The sequence below is a fragment of the Dermochelys coriacea genome, chromosome 22 (assembly GCF_009764565.3).
Source record: "Dermochelys coriacea isolate rDerCor1 chromosome 22, rDerCor1.pri.v4, whole genome shotgun sequence".
Classification (NCBI taxonomy): Eukaryota; Metazoa; Chordata; order Testudines; family Dermochelyidae; genus Dermochelys; species Dermochelys coriacea.
Window position 1 is genome coordinate 9,163,504 of NC_050089.1, and position 22,023 is coordinate 9,185,526.

The window sequence follows — 22,023 nt, forward strand, 5'->3', positions numbered from 1 at the left end:
GAGGCAGTTTGACTCAATGTGATTCTGTCTGCTTGCAGATACGCCTACGTATTGGCTTCATGACAGCACCTCATGCAGGATCCTGTCCCAGGGCACCCCCTCAACACTGCTTGCATGGCGTTTTATTTAACACTGCTCTTTTGTGGAGGAGCACTCCAGTCTAGTGTTTCACCCGAGTGCCCCAGATTCCTTGCATTGTCAGAGATGTAAGAGATGTATAGAGGTGGGGAATTGGTGAATGAGCACTTAGCTCAGATTGCAGCCTGGTTGTGAGATGCCACAGCAGCGAAATGGGACCAGGTTTTATTTTTTAAATAACAATCTCCTCTTTGATTGCACACTCTTCCCTCCTCCTCTACCACCACCACCTTCCCTTCTTCCCCTAAATGCCAGGCTGGAAAGATTTGCAGAAATTCTTTGTGTCCCTGGGTTGTGACCTGTCTGTTCTCTCATCTCTCCATTTTCCAGCTTGGAACCTAATTGGGATTTCACATTCTTGGAAACTTTGCGGGGCAAATCCAGCCATTTTAACCTGACTTTGTGACCCACAGGCTAGAGAGGTTCTGCTGTAATTGGCCTTGCCATGTTGAGCTGGCACTGGAGCAAGAAGTAGCATGTTCTCCACCAATCTCATAGTCATTGCTGATCACCAGGTACAGTGTGACACTTGAAGAACAGCACTCCCTCTGCAACACTAGTTAATTATAGGGGTTGGAGGACTGACCGTGCGTGTTCTTAGGGAGTCTGAATCATAGGTTTGTTTGTCCTTGATGTGGTCTCTATTCCAGGCACAGATTAAATGCCCTGCTTGACTGTTTTTTGTCTGAGACTGATTGATACTGTATTTTATCAAGAGCTGATCTGAACCTGCAGCAATTAGAACGTTACAGGCACCAGCAATTCTATTCTCCTAATAGAACATGATTTTCTTTAATTCTGCTTACCTTATCCCTTTCACATAGCATCAGATAACCCCCACCCATCAAACACAAGGTGAAATTGCCTTGACTAGGAGTAAACGTCCTGAGTGGGGAGTGCTGACAAGTCTGATCGCACATGGTACTGTCTGGTGTGATGGGGCCAAGCGGAATTCCACAGGAGGTAAAGGAGCTGGCAAGCCGTGACAAATGGGAAGAAATTGCTTTTTAATGAAGACCTAATTCCTGCAAAGGCTAATGCTTTCCTGCCATCACCATATGCAGCATTAAAAAGGCATTAAGTCGCTAAGGTCTGCTGTTCCCACCTTGGCAAGCATTGACTCCAACACACCTGCAAACTCGTAAACTGCAACGGCATGGCTGATAAGTAGACATTTATAAATGTGAATTTCTAGCAGAAACTAAACCATCACAGTTGGCTTGTTTTTTTTTTTTTTTTGCTCCAGTTGCTCAAAGCCTTGATATGTGGAACCATTTGGTGTCACCTGTTCTTTTGTGTTACTTTGTGTTTCCCTTCTGGTGGTGTGATCGTAGGAGACTGTATATGCTGCAGGCTCTGCTTTGCCCATCTGTCCTAGGTGTTTCTGTCTTGCTTGTCCAGGGTTTTATCTCTAGATCTCTTCTGTCAGCTTGAGAAGAAACCCTTTTAAGGGGCTTTTCCTCCAACAGCACTCAAACGATGGGCCTCTGGAAAACAAGGGTGAGCACTGGATCACCATACCACCCCATCCATGTAATTCTGACTTTTGTTTTTATAACAGCAAAATAAGCCGAAGATGGTGATGGAGTATTGGACTGGATGGTTTGATAGCTGGGGCGGCCCTCATAATGTCTTTGACGCAGATGGTGAGCACCATATATTATCATTGCACACTTAGGATTTATTGCAGTATAAACTGCTGTCAACAAACGTGGCACAGTAATGCTGTCTCCATCAAGTTTCCTATCTAGCGATGCCCCTAGCTCTGAGCAAGTGCCTGTAAATTTATAACCTCTTTAGTGGATTCACACACTGCTGTGTGTTTTGGGGGGTTTTTTTTGTCTTTTTTTTTTTTTCCCCTGGCAATGTCAAATAGTGATTTTTATGTGGCATTTTTCAAATAAGTTTGTTTTCACTGCTCTAGGAGTTAGCATATCAACAAGCTAGTGCAAGGAGTAGTTGCATAGATTCCAAGGCCAGAAAGGACCATTGTGATCATGTAGTCTGACCTCCTGTATAATACAGGCCAGACAACTGCCCCAAAATAATTCCTAGAGCAGATCTTTCGGAAAAACAATCAATCTGGATTTAAACATTGACGTTAGCCATCAATCTTTATATTATGGCAGTATCCAAAAGGCCTCAACTGGGTCACGACCCCCATTGTGCTAGAGGCAGTAGAAACACAAAAAAGAGATGATCTCTGCCCTAAAGAATTTACAGTCTGAAGAGACAAACAAAGAGGAGGCGATGTGGATACAACATACAAGCTAATGAAATTGGTGAAGAACTGATAGTTATGTGGATTGTAGAAGACTTTTTTGTAATTGGGGTTAGAGATAAGGTGGAAGGGAAAGGAAATAAGGATAGTCACTGTGAGGAGCTTAGAAAGGACTACTGGGTTTTATTTCACCTCCTCCACTGTTTCCTATCTCCCCACCTCTTCAGGGATATGGGTCATCGTCGAGACACGTCATTGCCCACTGAAGTCACTGGCAGATTCTCCATTGACTTTAATGTGCATTGGAGCAGGCCCGAAAAGCACTTTGAGATCCCAAGAGGAAAGGTGCTTTAGAATAAGCTCAGTATTGTTGCTTGGGGAAAAAAATAATTGATACTGGACTAGTGAAAATGGTCACCTATAGACCATCTTGCCTAAATTTTCAGTGTTGCATGGTACTTAACACCACAACCTGCCTTAAAATTAACAGGAGTCAAATGGCTTTGTTCTAGTGATCTACATTTTTATGTGGCTCCTATCACCACAGAATCTGAGTACCTCACTATCATTAATGAATGTATTCTTCCAACACCCATGTGGATAGGGAAATAGTATTAGCCCCATTTTACAGCTGGGGAACTGAGGCACAGAGAGACTAAACGACTTAGCCTACGTCACAGAGGGACTCTGTGGCAGATTCGGGAATAGAACCCAGATCACCTGACTCCTAGCCCAGTGCCTTAGCTACTTCGTTCCTATCTTGTGCAAATTTCAAGAGACTCTATTCTGCATATGTATGCTACAGCAGTAGTAAAAATGACATGAGGATTTTGTGATAGCTCTGTCATTACCTCATATGCATAGTAAATAGATTTATTTTCACTCCAACAAGATTATTTTACCTTTTGTGGGTGATATGGTCAACATAAACCTCATTCAAACTTAATACTTCCAAAAGGGTTGTGTCCCATTTCAGTTCATACATTAAGAAACCAGGTAAATAAATATATCTTAAAAAAATAAAGGAAACTTAAATAATTTGGTCATAACATAATGCATCTAAAATAATCTGTATCCTACCTGTGCAATTCTCTGTGTAACTATGTCATCAATATAGTAGATCAAGGTCCTTGCCTAGGCAGAATTCCCACTGAAGTCAATGAAAACTTTGCCTGCTTTGGGAATGCAGGCTCTCTTGGACGGGTTGTGTATGAATTATTCCTGCAGAACATTTCAAGTGGAAAGGCTGCCCTATATAAGGTAAAAGCGACAGAGTCCTGTGGCACCTTATAGACTAACAGACATATTGGAGCATAAGCTTTCATGGATGAATACCCACTTCTTCAGATGCAATTGAAGAAGTGGGTATTCACCCATGAAAGCTTATGCTCCAATACGTCTGTTAGTTTATAAGGTGCCGCAGGACTCTTTGCCGCTTTTACAGATCCAGACTAACACGGCTACCCCTCTGATACTATGTAAGGTAGCTGTAGGTGACTGGAGTTACCCCAGGCATGAATTGGGCTCATGAAGCATTGGGAGAGGGGGGTGATTGTAAACAAAATGCTCAATTTGAAATTCTTAAATTGTTGGCGTGTTCAGTCTGTACTATGTTATATTAGCTTCTTGATTTGTGATGTTCGGAACCATTGTTGGGAGTTTTCCTTCCGTTACAGATATGGTGAATTCTGTAGCAGAAGTCCTTAAAACAGGAGCATCTATCAACCTCTACATGTTCCATGGGGGCACCAACTTTGGCTTCATGAATGGTGCTCTGGATTTTGATGAGTACAAGCCAGATGTCACAAGTTATGGTGAGTTTTCTTTCACTGCCTCGCTTGCAAGCCTGCAGCCTTTGAGCCAGCTGCAGCTGATGGAAAGCTCTATGCCCATCACTTTCTTGAAGGACCTAGGTGCTGTCTCTGCATCACCATCACCCAGACAGGAGAGGAGAGACACCCTGATCTTGGCTCATCTGGGAAGATGGTGTGACTGTGACAGAGGGTTTCCTTTAACGCTCCAGATTTCTCGTCCTATTCCAGTATTTGGGGGAGCCCTTCACTATGAATTGAGTCAGAAACCACTGAGTGGATAAAGACACATAGTTAACATCAAGTGGTGCTGTTTCCTCTATAGTGTCTCTCCTCTCTTTCAATTAATGATTAAGGAAAGACCATCTGAGACCTCTGACACCAAAATAGTTGGTTGTTTGGCTTTGACTTTTAACAATTTGAAGAGTATCTTATAGCAATTGTCATCCCAAAAATCCTCACCAAAACTATTGATTTTATCCTACATGGAGTTAAGGGCAGATGCAGAATGGGACCCTCAGAATGTGCAGCCAACACTGGGGAGGAGAGCAGCAGCCACAGTACAGCAGTGAGGGAAAAGAGGAAATGTTAGCAGAGGATGCTAAGGCAAATCTGTGTTCTTATGGAAAGGTGTCTGGGACCATGCAAGGCAGATAGGGCCCCTATCCATTTACCGCATGGCACTATCCTCAACGGATTTGTGTTGCTGGAAGAAGGGCTGACTTGAGCTTGCTGTAATTTGAACCTCTGATTGCAAGAAGTGGAGAGATTTCATACCTGAAACATAGGCCTTTAACATGCATCCATATTTCTTCCCCTCCACTTTGGCTTGCAATAACAGTTAAGAAAGTATTTTATTTGTCAGTCAGTTGTATGAGGCAGGGGAAAACCCATCAAACATAATGGGAAAATGGATGGCACTGGTGTACATGGGAGAGGAAGGGTATTGGTTAAGATCCCTGTTGTGTCCTCAGACTTTCATGCCCGGTTGCCCTTGACTTCAGTCAGGCATTGTAGAAGTGAACGTGGGGGGCAGAATTTGACCATACACTTTATTATACCAGCAATAGGTGTGGGTTCAAGCTGTTTCTCTTTACTTTTGTTTTATGCCGGTCTTCAGAATCACTTTACTATTAAGTAGCTGTCTCTCTACACAATGGAACAATGTCTCAGGCCCTGTCTGCATTAAGGAACTTTGTGCTTGTGTAGTTAATCAACGCAGCTATACCAGTGCAGACTTCCTTAATGGCAACGAGGCCCGAGATAAACACGTTGCCCCTTTGGCTCTGACCTCTTACCATGAGTACTTCCCTAAAGCTGATGATGCTCTGTAACAGGTGTATGCCTATTTTCCAGACTACGACGCCGTGCTAACAGAGGCTGGAGACTACACGTCCAAGTTCTTCAGACTCCGTCAGCTCTTCACCAAGATCATAGGTGATGATAAACCTCAGAGCAGCTTCTCTACCCCCCTTAAATGCTGGCCTGCGCTATACCAGAGAAGCTTTAAAATGGGCCCAACAAGGGTCTCTGCTGGGTCCCTGCTACTCCCCTCACAGGATATGTCCTGCAGATTAGTTGGAAGCATTTTCTGAAGCGTAGGAAGCCCAGGGGTGTAGAGCAGCTTGTTACAGAGTTGGCTTCCCAGCAGCAGGGAGGGGCGCTTGCATTTAACGGTCTCCGCATGCAGGGGAAATGGCGTGCCAGCAAACTTAAAACAAATTCAGATCTGGGGAGGTGCTTTTGTTTTACAGATCCTGTTTGCATTCTGTTCTCTCTGGAGCTGGACAGGTGGCTCTCACCGCTGAATAAATACACCAGCCCTGACCCAGCCTTCAGTTTTGCTTGAGCTGTCTTTGAGGTGCATACAGTGCTCTGTTTGATCCCATAGGGAGGTTGATCAAAGACGTGTCCAGAGGCAAAGCTGTGGTCTAGAGATAGAATTAGGGAATGCCCCTAAGCCCCCCCCCGTCGCCTTCTGTAGCATCTGTCTAGCAGAGCTGAAATATAACACCTGTTGTGTTTCTGCATTGCAGGGCAGCCTCTGCCCCTCCCTCCTATGATCACAGGCAAAGCATCATATGGCACAGTCCTGCTGCCGCAGTATGTCTCTCTGTGGGAGGTGCTGCCATCTATTGTAGAGGTAGGTACTGTCCTTGGAGCTGGAGAATGTGCCAAGAGGATGGGATGATGCAAAGAAACACGTTGCACTATGAAATGTTATAATCTTATTCTGAAGGACCTCAAGGTGCTTCACAAACTTTGTATCTAAAGGCAGCCACCTCTGGGGTGGAGGAAGTCAACCCATTTGTATACCACATGCTGCACAAGAATGGGGAGGGAGAGGGAGGCACATTTTGGCCAAGGATACTAGAGCCATTTGTCTCTAAAGTGCTACATGATCTTTAACGTCACAGGGAGAGGATCTGTGTTCTAAGGTCTTATCAGAAAGACCTGAGCCTAGTACGTTGTATGGAACGCCCATTTATTTACCGAGAAGGAAGATGTGGGACTGCTGGGATTTGGTTTCAGGGATGCTTGGTATTGCAAATATGAGGCTTCACCCATTATGTCACCTGCTCCATCTACTAATACTTCATGCTCATTGGAGCGCCTTCCATCTGGGAACTTCAGAGCTTTACAAAACCCTCAGCCATCCCTCTGGGCCTTAGTCCCCCAGAGTGTAAAATGGGTTAACAATGCTTTCTTGTTCACAGGACGGATCAATAGATTAGCACGAGGTCACACAGCAAGAGAGGCAGGAATAGCATGCAGGAGTCCTGATTCCTAGTCCCTGGCCCTAGCCATTACACCAAAACTAACTCCTACATGAAGAAAGCAGGGATCAATTACTCTAATTATTCAACCAGAACTGAAGAAGAAGTAATGGGTTTAAGTTGCAGCATGGAAGAAGCTTTCAAAACCATAGGCAATGGAGCAGGTTGTCAAGGAAGCGATGAAATAGCCATAATTGAACATTTGTGTCTGATGAAAGCTTAGACATCCAGCTAGCAGGGATGGTGTTGGCAGGATTGAAACTCGTCACTTAGCTGCAATTCTTTGCACCCCGGAGCCCTTTAAGAGAGGCAGCTTTTGCATAGGATTTGAGTAAATGTTGGCTTGTGGGACATAGCAGCTACTTGGCTGATGATGATGCCCCTGTGTAGCCGTCCCCTTAGAAAGGTTACTTGTTCTTCCTTCGCAGCCCGTTAAGTCAGAGTTCCCGGTTAACATGGAGAACCTGCCAGTGAATGATGGCAACGGGCAGGCCTATGGGTATACGCTCTACGAGACGGTCATATCCGGCGGAGGACAGCTGCATTCCAGGGACAACGTCCGGGACCGAGCACAGGTAAAGAGTACAGAGCAGTTGTTATTCTGACTCTACAGAAAGGCAAATAGCTTGGCTGCAGTAGTTGGCGTGAAATAGGCCAGCCATGAACCAAGGTGGCAGGCTTTCCTGAGTAGAATTATGATTCCCTTGTGCTATTCATAACGAAGCCCCAGCCTACATCCTCCCTAAATCCCAGGCTCAAGGTCCAAGTCTGTGTAAACTCCAATAACATCAGCTCAAATCTATCCTCAGAAGGTACTGATAGGAAATCATGGTGCATTTTTAGAAATGCCTTGGTTTGCCCAACATTGCAGAATGAGTCAATGGCAGAGCTGGGAGTAAACCCCAGGAGTCTTGACTCCCGTTAGACCAGAGGTGGGCAAAGTACTGCCTGCAGGCCACATCCGGCCCACGGGATCATCCTGGCCGGCCCCTGAGCTCCCGGCCGGGGGGGGCTAGCCCCCGACCCCTCCCCCACTGTCTCTCCTCCCCTGCAGCCTCGCCACGCTGCCAGCACTCTGGCCCTCTGTTCCTGCTGGGCAGTGTGGCGGTTTGGCTGCCTCTAGCCGAGTGGTGGGGCTGTGAGCTCCTGCTGCTCTGAGTGGCATGGTAAGGGGGCAGGGAGCAGGGGGGTTGGATAAGGGGCAGAGGGTCCCAGGGGGTAGTCAGAGGACAGGGAGCGGTTGGATGGGGCAGAGGTTTGGGGGGATGGGGGGGTTGGATAGGGGGTGAGGTCCTGGGGGGAGCAGTTAGGGGACAAGGAGCAGGGGGAGGTTGGATGTGTCGGAAGTTCTGAGGGGGGCAATCGGGGGCAGGAAGTGGGAGTGGGTGGATAGGGGGCAGGGGCCAGGCTGTTTGGGGAGGCTCAGCCTTCTGTACCCAGCCCTCCTTACAGTTTTGCAACCCCGATGTGACCCTCGGGCCAAAAAGTGTGCCCACCCCTGCGTTAGACGATGCTTCCTCCCCTGTTAAGACTCTAATCTCTTGTCTAGTATACCTGTTTCGAATTCTGCTAGTCTCCTGTGCCCTCTCCTGCAGGTGTTTGTTAACACTGTGTTCGTTGGATTCCTTGATTACAACACGGTGGAGCTGTCAATTCCTGAAGGACAGGTAAGTAATGGTGAGACCACTCATGAGAGGTAGGTGGGTAACAGAATCGCAGCTCACGCCCCCAAGAATGCAGAGCCCAGAAGTGTGTCTGCTGCCAGCTTCGTGCAAACCAGTGAAGCAGCAGCATGAGACACAGAGCAGTTGTTACACTCAAACCTGAAATGATTCCACAGTTGGAGCAGAGTGGCTTAAAATGCCAAGAGTATCCTTTAGAGAGGGGGAAATATTTGGACAAAACTCCAGTCAGCAGGTTCACTCCAGAGTAGCAGCTGGTGCACTTCCTGCCACATCCACATACTGCAGACACCCATGAGATGGAACAGTGGGCTCTAGGGACCTTGCCTATGCTGACTCAGGACATGTAGGCCGTTCGCTCATAGGCACAAAACATGCTTCAGTCTTTTTACTTCTCTTAGGTCACGAGTGAAATGAGTTGGATGGTCTCACGTGTGTTCTGAGCTCACACTCTCCCGCATTACAAAACCATCCAACAGTTCGGCATAAAATGGCCATATGAGCAGCACGTCTACTAAATGTGCACTGGCAGAGCTGTGAATGGCTCCAAAGACTAGAATTGGGTGAGTGGGAGGGAATATTGGAGGTCAGGAATGTGACTCATGGGTAGAGCTGTGTGATGGAAGCCTGTGTGGTGTTGGACACATGTTGTTTCTAGCTCTACATACCACTTCAACCATTTAAAATGTAACAGCAAAATATTACAGTTTCATATGAAAGGTTGAGCTTTCCTCAGTGATGCAGTTACTTGCAGCTGTGGCATATTCCTGTAATTTATAGTCCTGTAAACAGCTGCCAAAGCTACTGGTGCAAACTCCCCCCTGGAGTGATCCCATTGATTTCTCTCTTTGCCTAACATGGTTGACCTGGCACTTGGCTGTGCACTGATTCAGCAGAGGCTGATCCATTCTTTACAGGGCTTCAGGCAGCTCAGGCTTTTGGTAGAGAACTGCGGGCGTGTCAATTACGGACTTATGCTGAATGAGCAGCGGAAAGGTAGGTTAAATTGTCTCTTTCCTTCCAAGCTGGTGCATGGGGCTGAGAACTCAGATAAAACCTCTTTCTGAGTCTGTGTTTAGCAAGGACCTCAAACACGGAGGACGTTTTTAAAAATGGCTCCCACGCTCCAGAAACAAACACTCCGGATCGAACGTTAAAATCCTGTGTGTTGGATTGAGCAGTATAAAGGCATGCAAGAATTTCACTGTGCCTGGATAATGCTATGTAGCTTTGCAGTCAGGCAGTAGAAGGCAGCCAATGCGGGAGACTGATAAAAGAAAATAGTTCACTTCTTGACCATAAGTTCAAACATGTCCAGGGTGGTGGGAGCTGACATGTGATAGTTGGTGAAAATAGCCCACTTATGGATGGACCTATCTTAAAGACCTTCCCAAGTTCCTCCCTATAGTGGTTGACAATATAGATGGGGTGCCCCTTTTCTCACTCCATGATGTCCATATCCAATTGTGTAACATCATACATGGGGGGGAAAGGAATTCCTTCTGGATCCCTGTTTCTGCTCTGAGATTTGGAGAGCAAGATAATCTCAGTGTACACAGGGTCCTGGGACTATGGACTATGTCCATCTCAGTAAAATATTTATGCCGGTAGAGATGGGGACTGGGAGTCAAGATTCCTTGGGTTCTGTTTTATAGGGGAGAATGTAGGCTGAAACGTTCAGAGCAGCCTAGTGAATGTAGAGACATTTCATTAGCTTTAACAGAAGAGGTGTGCCTAAAGGCCCTAGACTGTTTTGACAATCTCGACCATCGGCTTGTAGTTAATGACCTGGACTGAGAGCCAGGAGAGATGGGTTCTGTTCCCAGCTCTGCCCTGGACTTCTTGTGTGCCAGTTTCCTCCACCTGCAAATGAGGATAATTTCAACTGCCTCACAGGAGGCTGGTGAGGCTACATTTGTTTGTTGGGTGCTTTGAGATCCTTGGGGAAAAAAGCAGGGATCAGTACAAGGGATTACCAGTACAAGGGATACCAGGATGTCCACATTTTCCTCTGAGTATTGGGGAAGTAACTGATCTGCTGCTTTAAAAAAAATTTAAAAAAATCCATGTATGGATAGCCAAAAAAAAGTGAATCTGCTATGTGCGCCAACAGTACGTTCTGCCAGGAGAGGGTTTCTCAGCTTAGTGAGTTAAAGCAAAGGATGGAGAGGAGAGGGCAAAGTGTGGCAACATTCTCTGCTCAATCTGGATGAGCAATGGGACCATATGGGCTTTAGTGCCATTGCAGAGCATGACTACTTTCCATATCCCGCTGTTCCTCCTGTTGAAATTGGAAGATCCATCAGCTTAGTTGCTTCTCAGCTCTTTATTACCTCTATTGCTCTTGCAGGCTTAATTGGTGACGTCTTCCTGAATAAAACCCCCTTGAGGAACTTCAAGATTTACAGTCTGGAGATGAAACCTGGCTTCATGGAAAGGTTTGGGAGATATATGTACATATATCTAAATTGTTTGTGCAGAGGAGGAGGGCATATATATATATATAATCTCCTTCGTTTGCACAGACAATTTGGCATAGGTGCAAAACCGACTTAGCAGTTACGTGTCCCGGAAAGGCAGCACCTGGTGAATCTTCACGCTTACGAATCTCTTCCTGATAACGCCAACTAAAATTATACAGAAGGTTTCAACACTTATTTTTGCACCTTTATTTAGGACCCAATACAACCCCCCATTGAAGGGGATAGAAAGACTCTCACTGACTTTAATAAGCATTGGATCGGGCCTGTAGAGATGTGGCCAATCCAAACCCTTTTGAATTTTGTAAAAGTTTGGGGCTTTATCTGGGATCAGAAATTTGGGATTAGGAAACACTTTAGCGAAGGACACTCCCTCCTCCCTGGATAGAGAGGGGAAGTAATTTCAGGAAGCTCCTAACAGTGTATTACTAGTCCAGATGGCTTCCCCCTATTTCATGTTTTTAAATTGTGTTCTTCGGTATTAAATGCTAAAGCAAAATAATCTCAGAGGGATAACTAGCCAGGCGGCTGCTGTTTGAGCAACAGAGCATAGGTCGCTTTATGGACTCGTGCCAAAAAGCTCAAGAGGGTTTGCTGTTGCAGTGCTAGTATTGCCAAATAATGTAATTTGTGAGGATTGAGGACTTCACAGCTGTCATTCTGCTGCCTGCTGTGGTCACCTGGAATTTAATAGTGTAGAAAGTATAGAACTCCAATACTTCTGCTACAAAGTTGCAAACCCCTACCACTTGAGCCAAAGGAGAGAGAATCTCTGTTAGTTCTGGACGATGCAGGGCTTGTGACACTTACAGTTGTGTTCTTATTCTGTCCAGTAGATGTCAGCCATGTGTATACTCTCTCTAGTCAATTTATTACAGTGATCCTTTAAGGACAGTGCTAACAGGTAGTGTTAAATATTCTAGGTGAAGGTTTTGCAAGGGATTCTCTTTGGCAGGGTGAGCTTTGTGCTGTAGGGTCATTAGAGAAGGATATTCCCAATCAAAGTTATGAAAGCTAGTGAGCTGCCATGCAGGCATAAAAGCAAGATTAGCCAGCAGTCTGATCAGTTACTAGCAACTGGCCATTAGCAATGAAACATCATAAGGTAGAAATCTCTGAGTAGGAAGCCAGAGTACACCGTATTGAAAATGGGATTGTGCCAGGCTTAGCTCAGCAATATAGTGTAATTCACATTGCACTAGGTCAATAATTCGCTTGAATCTGGGGATGCTGCTGATCAGCATTGGAGAGAACATGTTCTGATAAGGTTTTGAATCTCTTGAGGATCTTCTAAGCCCCTCACTTTCTCTCTGCTTCATCACCACTCCCAACCACACCTGTGGTACAAGAAGGCAAGAAATGATGCAGACTTTGAGCATACCCAATAACTTGCTAATACCCCCTGATGTGATCAAGGGTGCCCTTGCATTATATATTCCAAAATAGACTTGATGCATCTATATTGGCTCAGATAGTGATATCTGATCCTATGAGCTAAACAGAATTGGACTTTGGATGGGAGACATCCACCAAAAACCCAATGCCAATAGAAGTGATATGTTTGATTCGGTAGGTGGCATTCGCACCTGACCCAATGTTCCAGCGTAGTTTAAGGGGGCATTGGGCCTATGGAGGAGCTGTTTGGGGTGAGTCTTGAAAATTGAGGCCCAATCTACTTGAAGGCAATAAAGATCCTGCAATATTTCTCATAAGAGCAGAGCATAGCATTCACCGGAGTGTCCTGTCCAGAGTGTCCCTCCCAAGTAATTACATTTGGCCATCATAACATTGCAGTACATCTTGGGGGCTTTTTAAGGTATTTCTAGAGCATCCATCGCTATAACATCTAAATGCTAAATAGAGTGGCCTAGGTTTCCATAGCGTTCTCCACAGAATATGGCATGGTGGAATTTTCATGCCACCTCTTCTAAGGTCTAGGAACCTTGACTTGCCTTCTGTGTATGAGTAGTTCCTCGGTGGTGGTGATGGCAGGAAGGCTGTAGCAAATAAGTTTGTAGTGTGCTCTCCAGGCAAATGAGTTCTGGCTCAAAAACTGGAGGGAAGGACCTTGTGTGCTGCAAATTATTGTTACACTTGCTGTGTTTCTCCCCAGAGGTAGCTTCATTATGGGGATAGGTGATGCAGGTTTTTTAAATAAACAACTAGTCAAGCACTTTAGAAATTGTTGAGTTGAAGGGTGCTGTATAGATATAAAATATTACAGCTGTTAGTCTGAGAGAAATTGCAGCCACCATTATAGTTAAGGTTGCCTGGCTCTGTCTATGCTCATTCCGTTTTCAAAAAGAAAAGGAGTACTTGTGGCACCTTAGAGACTAACCCATTTATTTGAGCATAAGCTTTGTTAGTCTCTAAGGTGCCACAGGTACTCCTTTTCTTTTTGCGAATACAGACTAACACAGCTGCTACTCTGATCCTTGTTTTCACTTGCTCATAAGCTTATTTCTTTTTTGAAACTACCGATTTGGCAGAATTTTCCCAGTATTTGTATGTCCCCCAAGATAATCAAGGTCAGGTAAAGTTTGAAGCAGGAGAAACTGAAATGGTTCAGCAGTTTTGAGTATGTGTACACTTAAAAAAAAAAAAGCTGGAGAAAACTTTTAAACAGCTCTGTCATGCAAATAATGGAGTTCAAAAGGTGAAATGTAGCCTGCAACTAGCCCTCTCTGAAGTGTCCTTCCTTGGTCCAGAAGTTGTTTTTGATTTCACTGAGTTATGAGCCTTTGAAAATTGTGCAGTACTATAGGTGCGTGGTGGTTTTTGCTTTGTTGTGTTATAAAACCTAGGCTTGTAACATGTACCTGGGCAGCACAAGATTATGTGGCTAATCTAGCATTCTGAAGTGCTTTTCTGAACTGGAGTTCTGTCCAGAGAAGTCTAGATAAACACAAGGGAAGGGATTGAGGAGGGACTCCAGCAGACTTGGTAAACTTTGGGGGCGGGGTAGAGTTTCCATAGGACACTTCCTCTCAGTACCTGAGGCCAGCTGGTAGAGTGTTCAGCATTAGGCTAGATTGTGCTGGAGACATTAAAGCCAGTCTCGTGATGCCTGTGCACAAGGGAGCAGAGCAAAGCCTGAAGTGAGGTCTGGTCTCTACACTGGTGGTGTACTGGTAAACTATTTTGATTAAGGGTATGACTCTCTTACCAGTAGTTATACTGGTACAACCCCAAGTGTGGAGTTTATATCTGTATAAAAGGTGCTTTTTATACTGGCATACCTTATTCCTCTACTTGTATAGGAAGGGAAATAAGTTATACTGCTAGAAAGTACCTTTGACTGCATCTGCACTAGGGGCAGGTGCCACTAAGAATAGCAGTCTAGTAAAACCAGTATTTTCTGGGTATAGACAAGCCTTGAGTGTGCAACCTCACCTCCAGCATTTTCTTTTCTTCTTTTTTTAAGCAGTGAAGTCTGAAAAGCTTTTCCCAGGAAAGTGTCTATTAGATCACAGGGCCTCATGTTTTGCTTCATATCACTAGCCTCTGGGCATGCTTATAGTCTTTTTAAAAACATGCAACAAAACAGAGAGCAGAACCGGATCAAAGTCAACTTAAACTCCTAAGCCTCAGAAGAAACTCATGGCCTCTCTCGCCACTTACTCAGGGCACAGATATGAGTGTCTGAGCATACCCTGAAAGTGGCTCTAGCTTGGTCAGACCATTGGAGGAAGAGTTTCCAGAGCCATGAGCCCATCAGTATAGAGTGTGTTCTTCCCTTGAGTTAGCTAACCATCATTAGCTAATGGATTCAAAGAGAACTGAAGACATGCTAACACAGCTTCTTAGTCACATTAGCCACTCGTGTTCTGCCCCAGGCTCTTAAACCAGGTTAAAAGCTGAGTTGCCATGCTTTCACTACTATTGTAATCTGAGCACAGAACACTTTTGGTGGGAGGGGAGGGGGCAGTGTAGGCATGCACTAAGAATGTACTGTCCCTAACTACTTGCCTATGCAGAGTACAAATCAGGGGTCTGTCAGTATCCCATCTGTTTTCTGCTGCTACGACAACACCTTGGGTGTGTGGTGGGCACTCCAGCAATACCCGAGATAGATCTCTGTAATTTAAGATTAGCACCTTGAATGCACCAGGAGACAGGTTGGTAGCCATTGTGGTTGGTGAGATGAGAAATGAATGAGTTTGAAGCAGGGATTTTCACTTCTAGCAAAGCAGAGAGAGAGCAGTAGCAGCACGTCTCACTGCATTCACGATGGAGACCTTCCCCTTGCTGACAGAAAAAGGTGAAAGCCAAGATCTCTCTTACCAAGGGATTAATTTGGAAGTGAGGAAAGAGGTAAGGAGGTGCCTGCCTTGAATGAACAACCACGTCCCCATGCTGAATATTTGTCCCTAAGCCAATGCCAGTGGGCAGCAACTGCTGCACATTTCAGGCAGGAAAGTGAATAGCTACTTCACTGTAACAAATGGTCCCCTAGGGTGGCCTCCTGTTTGAAGTGATCCTAAGGCCTGCCCTGGACCCATGAATAGCTCCTCTCTGGAAGTTGCTTTCCTTTTGTTAACTGTTTGTCTTTCCCTCACAGCTTGCGAGGTGTTACTGCTTGGAGCACGATCCCGGATTACGCCGTGGGTCCTGCATTCTTCCGAGGAAACCTGCAAGTGCAGTATCTGCCTCAGGACACTTTCCTGAAACTCGAGGTGAGTCGCTCAGTTATTTGTTTTTTTTCGTATGGCTGAAGAGAGACCCTGGCATAACCACTCCAGTGGCAGCACCACATAGCACTCTTCATGAGTCTGTGGTAAAGCAGGCCACCCATGCAGGCTGCATAGAAGTCTGCTCCTAAAGCTGCCAGCTGGCATGTTCAGTTAAACACAGCTTCCACCATCACAGGCCCTGCTGAGACAAACATGGGTGATTCTGGCCTGCCCCCTAACGGCATCCTGGCAGAGCTAGTAATGAGCCCAGCTTTACATAAATTAGGTGCTATTCCTCTTCGGGTAGCAAAGGGTTAGTGGCTGTGACCACAAACCTCTGGATACCTGAGTCAAGTCATTTCCGTTCTCTGTGCTATCTGTAAAAGGGGACAGTGCTGTGGAACCTTCAGACATGGGGTCTGAGAGTGGTGCTATGTGTGTACAGCACTGAAGAGGAAGTGCTGTGTGTCTTGTTAAAATCTTGAACTCCTTCCTCTTGGATTTTATTTCAGTCCCCCAGTGCAATCTCTGTTCTTCAGGTCTCAGTGTAGTTTACAAGACAAAGTATATGGATAGTTATAGCTTGATGATGAACAGACGTTGCGTGAAAAGGGTGCAGGAAATGGTAGGGGAAGACCTCAAAGAGGCTCTGAAGGAGAAGATATTTTGCCTTGGGAAGGGCGATTGGTTTGTTCGTTTTTTTTTAATAAACCTGTTATTTGTTGTAATCTGGCCTATTCAGAAGAGCAAAGCTAGAAGAGTTTAGCATTTGCCTTTAGAAGTATTACTTTGAGCCTCAGGGCTAATTCATCTCCAGCAGAAATGACTGGATAGGAGCCAGAGAGCAGGTGACTGGCAGAGGCAGGGGCATTGCCCCAACTCCCTTTGCACTTAGATGGTGGCACCCAGCACCTCATTACCAAAGTTGTACATCTCCAGCCTCATTATCATTTGTGTGGTTGCACAGGGGTAACTGAGGGCAAAAGTTCCCCGGCCAATGGACCTAAGCAGTGATTCTCTTGTTGATGCACCAGCTTACTCTCCCTCAGCGGTGTTGGCACTGCAGTACCAACAGGAGTGCAAAACCCCTGGGGAGGATGAGAGAGTGAACCAGTCTCAGTGCTTTCATGCGCTGCTGGAAGGCCCTCAGATGTGACACTGATGAGGGCTGTAGTATTGACTTGTTCGTAAAACTGCTCAAATTATAAGAGGGAGAATGGTCCGGTAATTATTAGACTAACCTCAAATTTGGAAAGAGCAGGTTCATTTCCCTGCTGTCTCACAGCATTCCTATATTACTGTGGTCAAATCATTTACTCTTGCTGTGTCTCATCACAATTTTGTAGATGGGGAATGAACTCACAGGAGTCTTAATAAATACGCTAAAGATTGAAAGTTACTGTAGTAATGGAGGCTACGTACACCACCTAGCACATGGGGCCCCGATTCCTGATGAGGGCCTCTAGCTACTACTGCAAAACAAGTAATTTGTTTTTTGGACACTGCCCTTGGCAGATCCGTCTTGGGGACAGACCTCCTCGGCTAAGAAGATACATTAGTAGTAGGATTGGAATGGAATGTGAGAGGTTTAAAATCTGTCTGAACAACTTGCTTTAAGAGCAGAAGAGGGATGGACTAGCAGCAGGTGGCCTGAAAGAACACTTAGTGGCTGAGAGCAATTGCTTCAGTAACCCTGCTCTGCTGTCTTCCTTGTAGGGTTGGGAAAAAGGAGTTGTGTTTGTCAATGGAGAGAACCTAGGACGCTACTGGAAAATCGGACCCCAGGAAACGCTCTACCTCCCTGCAACTTGGCTGCAGCCTGGGAACAATGAGGTGAGAGGCTTTCTATTAAACATACTTATCTGACTTGTCTGTCTAAGGCTAGCTAGGAATGCTCAGTGCCTTAAAAACTCACCTTAATCTGACTCTACAAAGCATGGGGGGTAGCTCTTTCTGAGGTTGATATTCAAGTTAGAGCAGCACCATTCCTTGGCTATCAGTAAAAGAAAGGCACTGTGGTGAACACTGGCTTTGGATCAGTATTGTATATAGAATTTGAAGGGCAACGTAACTTAAATAAAAAGCAAGACCACCTGAGTTGGGATTAGTGTTTACTCTTCACTGCTGTGAAGTCTTAATACAGCCTAGGATGTCAAGTGATGGGAGTTTGGATATATACTAGGACCAGTGGGGTGGTATATTGACGACATTCCCTTCAATGGGAGCATCTTCCCCCAAAACTCAGGCTTGATCTTCAAGTCCCAAAAATATTTCCCCATTGGAAAGAGCAGTGATTGTCATTTTAAAGGGATTTCCTGCCTCCCATCCCTGATCTCTCTATTCCCTAGATTATCGTTTTTGAAGAGCGCACCGCAGGCCGGATCATACAATCTGTAGATATGCCTTATCTAGGAAGGACCCACTATATGGACTGAGCAGGAGAACTGCCTCCCGTTGGGTTCATCTTGGATATTCCTTGGTGTATGTGTGGGGACGCATCAGTCCACGTACAGACTGGTTTGTTAATTTCCGTTAGACCAGTGTAAAGGATTTGCTCCCTGGCAACAAGTTTAGGAGATAGACTTGGAGCACCCTGAGAGGTGAGTCCATCAATTTCTCCCAGGACATCTAGTGCTCCAGATTCAACATGACAGCTGGCCTCCAGCTGTGATGTAATGGACAAGGAATAAAATAGTGTTGTGGAGGAGGGAACTATGGGAGCTGAGCCCAGCCCCTGCCTGAGATTAATGCATTCTATGTGGGCACCTCTTGTTTGATTAAAAGGGGAGAGAATTTCTGGGATACATAAGAATGCTGTGTAGAGAAGGGGCTTTGTTTGTTCAGTTTTTGGAATCCTGATTGGATGTTAACAGTTAATTTTTAATATTTTAAGGTTCTCTTTTGTGGAAAAAAAGACCCAGAGCAGGACTGTTGTGGCAACCTAAGGTTCCAGTCCAGGCAAATTATGAACCTTCTGAAGAGCAGGTTCAGAAGGGGGAATGGATAAGGAGCCCATGGCTTTGTCTGTGTATTACTTAGCTACACCCTCTTTTTAATACTTTAAAGAGCCCAAATCTCATCTACTCACAGCTCCCCATTGACCTCAGGGGGGAAAGGTGCATAAGCAAGGTTAGCATTATTTAGCCTTGAAAGGAGAAAAATGTCGTCCTATGTGTGAACAGGACCCAGGGAAGGGTAGGGATTATGTTATAACTCCCCTCCGACAATCTCCAGGGGGCTTCCCTGTTTGATAGGTCAAATATTGCAGAAATTTTCAATGCAATATTTCAAATTTTGAAAAGAGCCATTGCTAACTCTGAAAACCTGCTCCCCTTCTTTTCCCTGCTTAAGGTACAGGAGGGTGGTTTAAATACCCTCAAACTCCCATGCTGTAGCTGTCAGTGTAGAATTGGCTGTGTCCAAGAGCTGCTCATCTCTCCTGCAACCAACATGTCCTCTGACCTAGAGAAGTCAGGTCAGTACTTAGGGGAGCAGTAAGACCTCACTACCATAACCACCTGGCAAGGGCAATAAATCAATTTCAAGGGAATTTTAACCATTAAAAAACATATTTAATTTTATTTAACAAATTAAATACAGTTTAATTAAAACTGAGAACAGACAGTGCAGCTGTAATACACTCCATCCTCCGTCCCAATCAATGCCTGTCTCGCCGCAGCATCCGTACCTCAGCTCTCCTGGCAATCGCCACCACACCAGCTGGAAAGGCCTGGCTCCTGCAGCTGACTTTGAGGAGAGTGGAGCATATTTGTATTTGCAGGGTTGTCTGTAGGACTTAGTCCTTTGCATTTCACGAGGAGTTGTTCCCTACAGCGAATGGAAGGCTGCAATCCAGCAGGGTTATTAGAATAAACAGACAGACATGCAGCTAGGACATCAGTTGAAAACAACTTGAATATCATGAAAACTTCGTATCCCTTTTGAAAACACCTCTTTGTTCATAGATTGAGGGCTGCACTTGGGAGACTTTTATATAATAGTGGAATAAACCTGCTTTGATGCAGAGCACCATTGTTTAACATGAGCTAACAATGGCTGTTCCCAAAATGCAAGTGGATACCAGTTGCATAAAATCATTGCTATCCAGTTTGGATTTCAGCCATTGAATACAAAGATAGGTTTTCACAGAAGCTATGTAGCAAGGCTTCTATGACTGGAAACTAAAGAACCTTATCAGCTAAAGAAGGTAACTTTTTTCCCCAGTGATTGTTTTGATAAATACAACAAACAATTTCTTATTAGGAAATATAGATTTGGCATTAGTCCAATGAGTGATTTCTGCCCACTGAAGCTAATACTCATAAAAAAAATGTAGAATATTTCTTGCAATGCTGTTAAGGGTTAAAAAAATAAGTGAGTCTCTTTACAGAATTACATTTTCCCTTAATTCACATGTAAAATTGTGCTTCAGACTTTTCTAAAAGAGTGGGAGATTGATTAGATTTTTTAAATTTTACCAGACCTAAGCAGTAATTTAGGAAAACCATTTTTAAAAGGGAGCAGAGGGGAACTGATTTAACTTCCTTTTGTGTGTCAGCCTGCCAAAATCTCAGACACAGAAGCATCACCTAAGAGACTGTGATTCCCCACCTTACACAGAACAGTCAAAAAACCCACACCCAAGTACCTTTCTCCTGCAGGAAGAAGCTTTGCACCACAATGGTTTCAGGTATTTGAAGTTGTTTGGGTTAAGGTTATTTTGTTCAGATTATTTCTTTTCAATCCACCCTTTGTGGAGTAACAGTGATGCTGTTGGGGGAGCTATAGAGCACACCAGTAACGGCAGGTATAGAACTGCTCCAGTGGCTTTTTATGGGTAGCATGATGTGGCCTTGAAATGGGACATATCAACACTAAGTGTACTCAAGAAGGTGGGGAGTAAGATGGAAGTGGGTCTGTTTGTTGTTGAGTGTTCACTCTAAAGAAGGAATCAGTGGAAATTAGACCTAAGGTAGAAGTTGGAGACAACAGCAGCATTCAGTGAAATGCTGAGTGGTTCCCTCCCATATTGTTAAAAAAACGCTTCTTGAGGTAGGTGCGCACTTTAGGAAGCCCGACACCTAAAGCTTGTCTCAGTCAGGTTAGCACTAGAGATGGAGGATTAGGACCCATCTCCAATTAGTTCAGCATGGACAGTGAACATGGTCACAGGTGCTGTAAACAAATCAATACAAATACACAGAGGTATGTCAAATCTGTCAGACCACCTTCCAAGCCCTAGAGCTGATGAAAGGGGGACAAGTTGGAAAGAGCAGAGATACTTGTTGGTTACCTCCTACCTGCCTTGCTTTTCTCCCTCCCCAAAACCCAGTCTTGTGCCGTGTAATAAATACTGAATAACCTAGGTTCAAAATTAAGGGCAAAGGTGACCTCTCCACAGACAGAAGGTGTCATTCCTTGTGGTGCTTCTCATCCTTGCTCTAACACCCTGTGAAACCAGCTCCAGCTGGGCCTCCTCCTGCATGCATCATGCCCTGCACATGCTCCTTCCAGTTCAAGCATCCTGCAGGCTTTGCACCTTGTACTGAAGGTGAGGTCAGTGCTACGGTTTCTGTGCTGTTCCTGTCTCTAGAGGGCCCAGTTCTGTTCAGAGTCCAGGATGAAGGGCGGGAGAGTCTGAGCAGTGCAGGTATGGTTTGTTTTTCATACATTTAAAACACTTGGAAGTCAGGAGCAGTCCTGGCAGCTGCTTGCATGTCTGGCTGGCTGTTGTAGAGTGGAGCCTGCAGGATGAGAGAAACTTCTGTAAAGGAAAGACAACCAGTGGGTAGGGTACCCTTTGGCCTCACTGCAGCTAGTTGCTGTCCTTTGGAGCTAGCCCAAGCCTGTCTGAGAACATGATTTTTGGGTGTTGGCAAAAGGAGTATATGAAGCCCCAGAAAGTGATGTCCTCTCTACAAAAAGAAGCTGGATATAGCAACAGCAGTAAGCGGACAGGCTGCCACTGTGTCTCAATGAAGCATGCAGTCTGTGAAATGCCCAGAGTATGGCTTAGTGGGACTTCATGTGGACCCTGCTACAGTACAGTGGTCTTTTACTGCATGGCAAGGGGGCGTGCTATACATTAACATGCCTTGCCATGTGTACAAACCCTCACTGTAAAGTTTCCTTCTTAACCTTTCCCTCTTTCAGCACTATACTCTCCCTTTCCTTCTAGCTTCAGGTTTCCTTTTCTCTTTCACTGCCCCCTCCGTTAACCAGACCATTATCCTCAAGATTT

The 22,023-nt window shown here is 45.1% G+C and overlaps 2 protein-coding genes across 6 annotated transcripts in view; one reads left to right on the top strand and one right to left on the bottom strand.

Annotated features, from left to right (window-relative positions):
* The window catches only part of GLB1L2 (galactosidase beta 1 like 2), a 51,752-nt gene extending 31,933 nt beyond the window's left edge, over positions 1 to 19,819 (top strand). For 3 of the 4 annotated variants that reach the window (XM_038381028.2, XM_038381033.2, XM_043500825.1), the window contains 11 exons: positions 1,700 to 1,784; positions 4,036 to 4,173; positions 5,527 to 5,607; positions 6,207 to 6,313; positions 7,376 to 7,522; positions 8,543 to 8,614; positions 9,547 to 9,625; positions 10,980 to 11,067; positions 15,671 to 15,785; positions 17,499 to 17,615; positions 18,131 to 18,591. In XM_038381028.2, the coding sequence (XP_038236956.1) occupies positions 1,700 to 1,784; positions 4,036 to 4,173; positions 5,527 to 5,607; positions 6,207 to 6,313; positions 7,376 to 7,522; positions 8,543 to 8,614; positions 9,547 to 9,625; positions 10,980 to 11,067; positions 15,671 to 15,785; positions 17,499 to 17,615; positions 18,131 to 18,217 (1,116 nt within the window). In that variant the 3' untranslated portion in view covers positions 18,218 to 18,591. Of the gene's footprint in view, positions 1 to 1,699; positions 1,785 to 4,035; positions 4,174 to 5,526; positions 5,608 to 6,206; positions 6,314 to 7,375; positions 7,523 to 8,542; positions 8,615 to 9,546; positions 9,626 to 10,979; positions 11,068 to 15,670; positions 15,786 to 17,498; positions 17,616 to 18,130; positions 18,592 to 19,133 lie in introns of those variants that run through there. The other variant, XR_006276611.1, reaches the window with a different exon arrangement.
* Positions 19,820 to 20,131: 312 nt separating this feature from the next.
* Positions 20,132 to 22,023, bottom strand: part of B3GAT1 (beta-1,3-glucuronyltransferase 1) — an 83,201-nt gene continuing 81,309 nt past the window's right edge. Inside the window, exon 8 of one of the 2 annotated variants that reach the window (XM_038381040.2) lies at positions 20,132 to 21,526. The gene's annotated coding sequence lies outside the window, so the exon portion shown is untranslated. Of the gene's footprint in view, positions 21,547 to 22,023 lie in introns of both variants that reach the window. The other variant, XM_043500826.1, reaches the window with a different exon arrangement.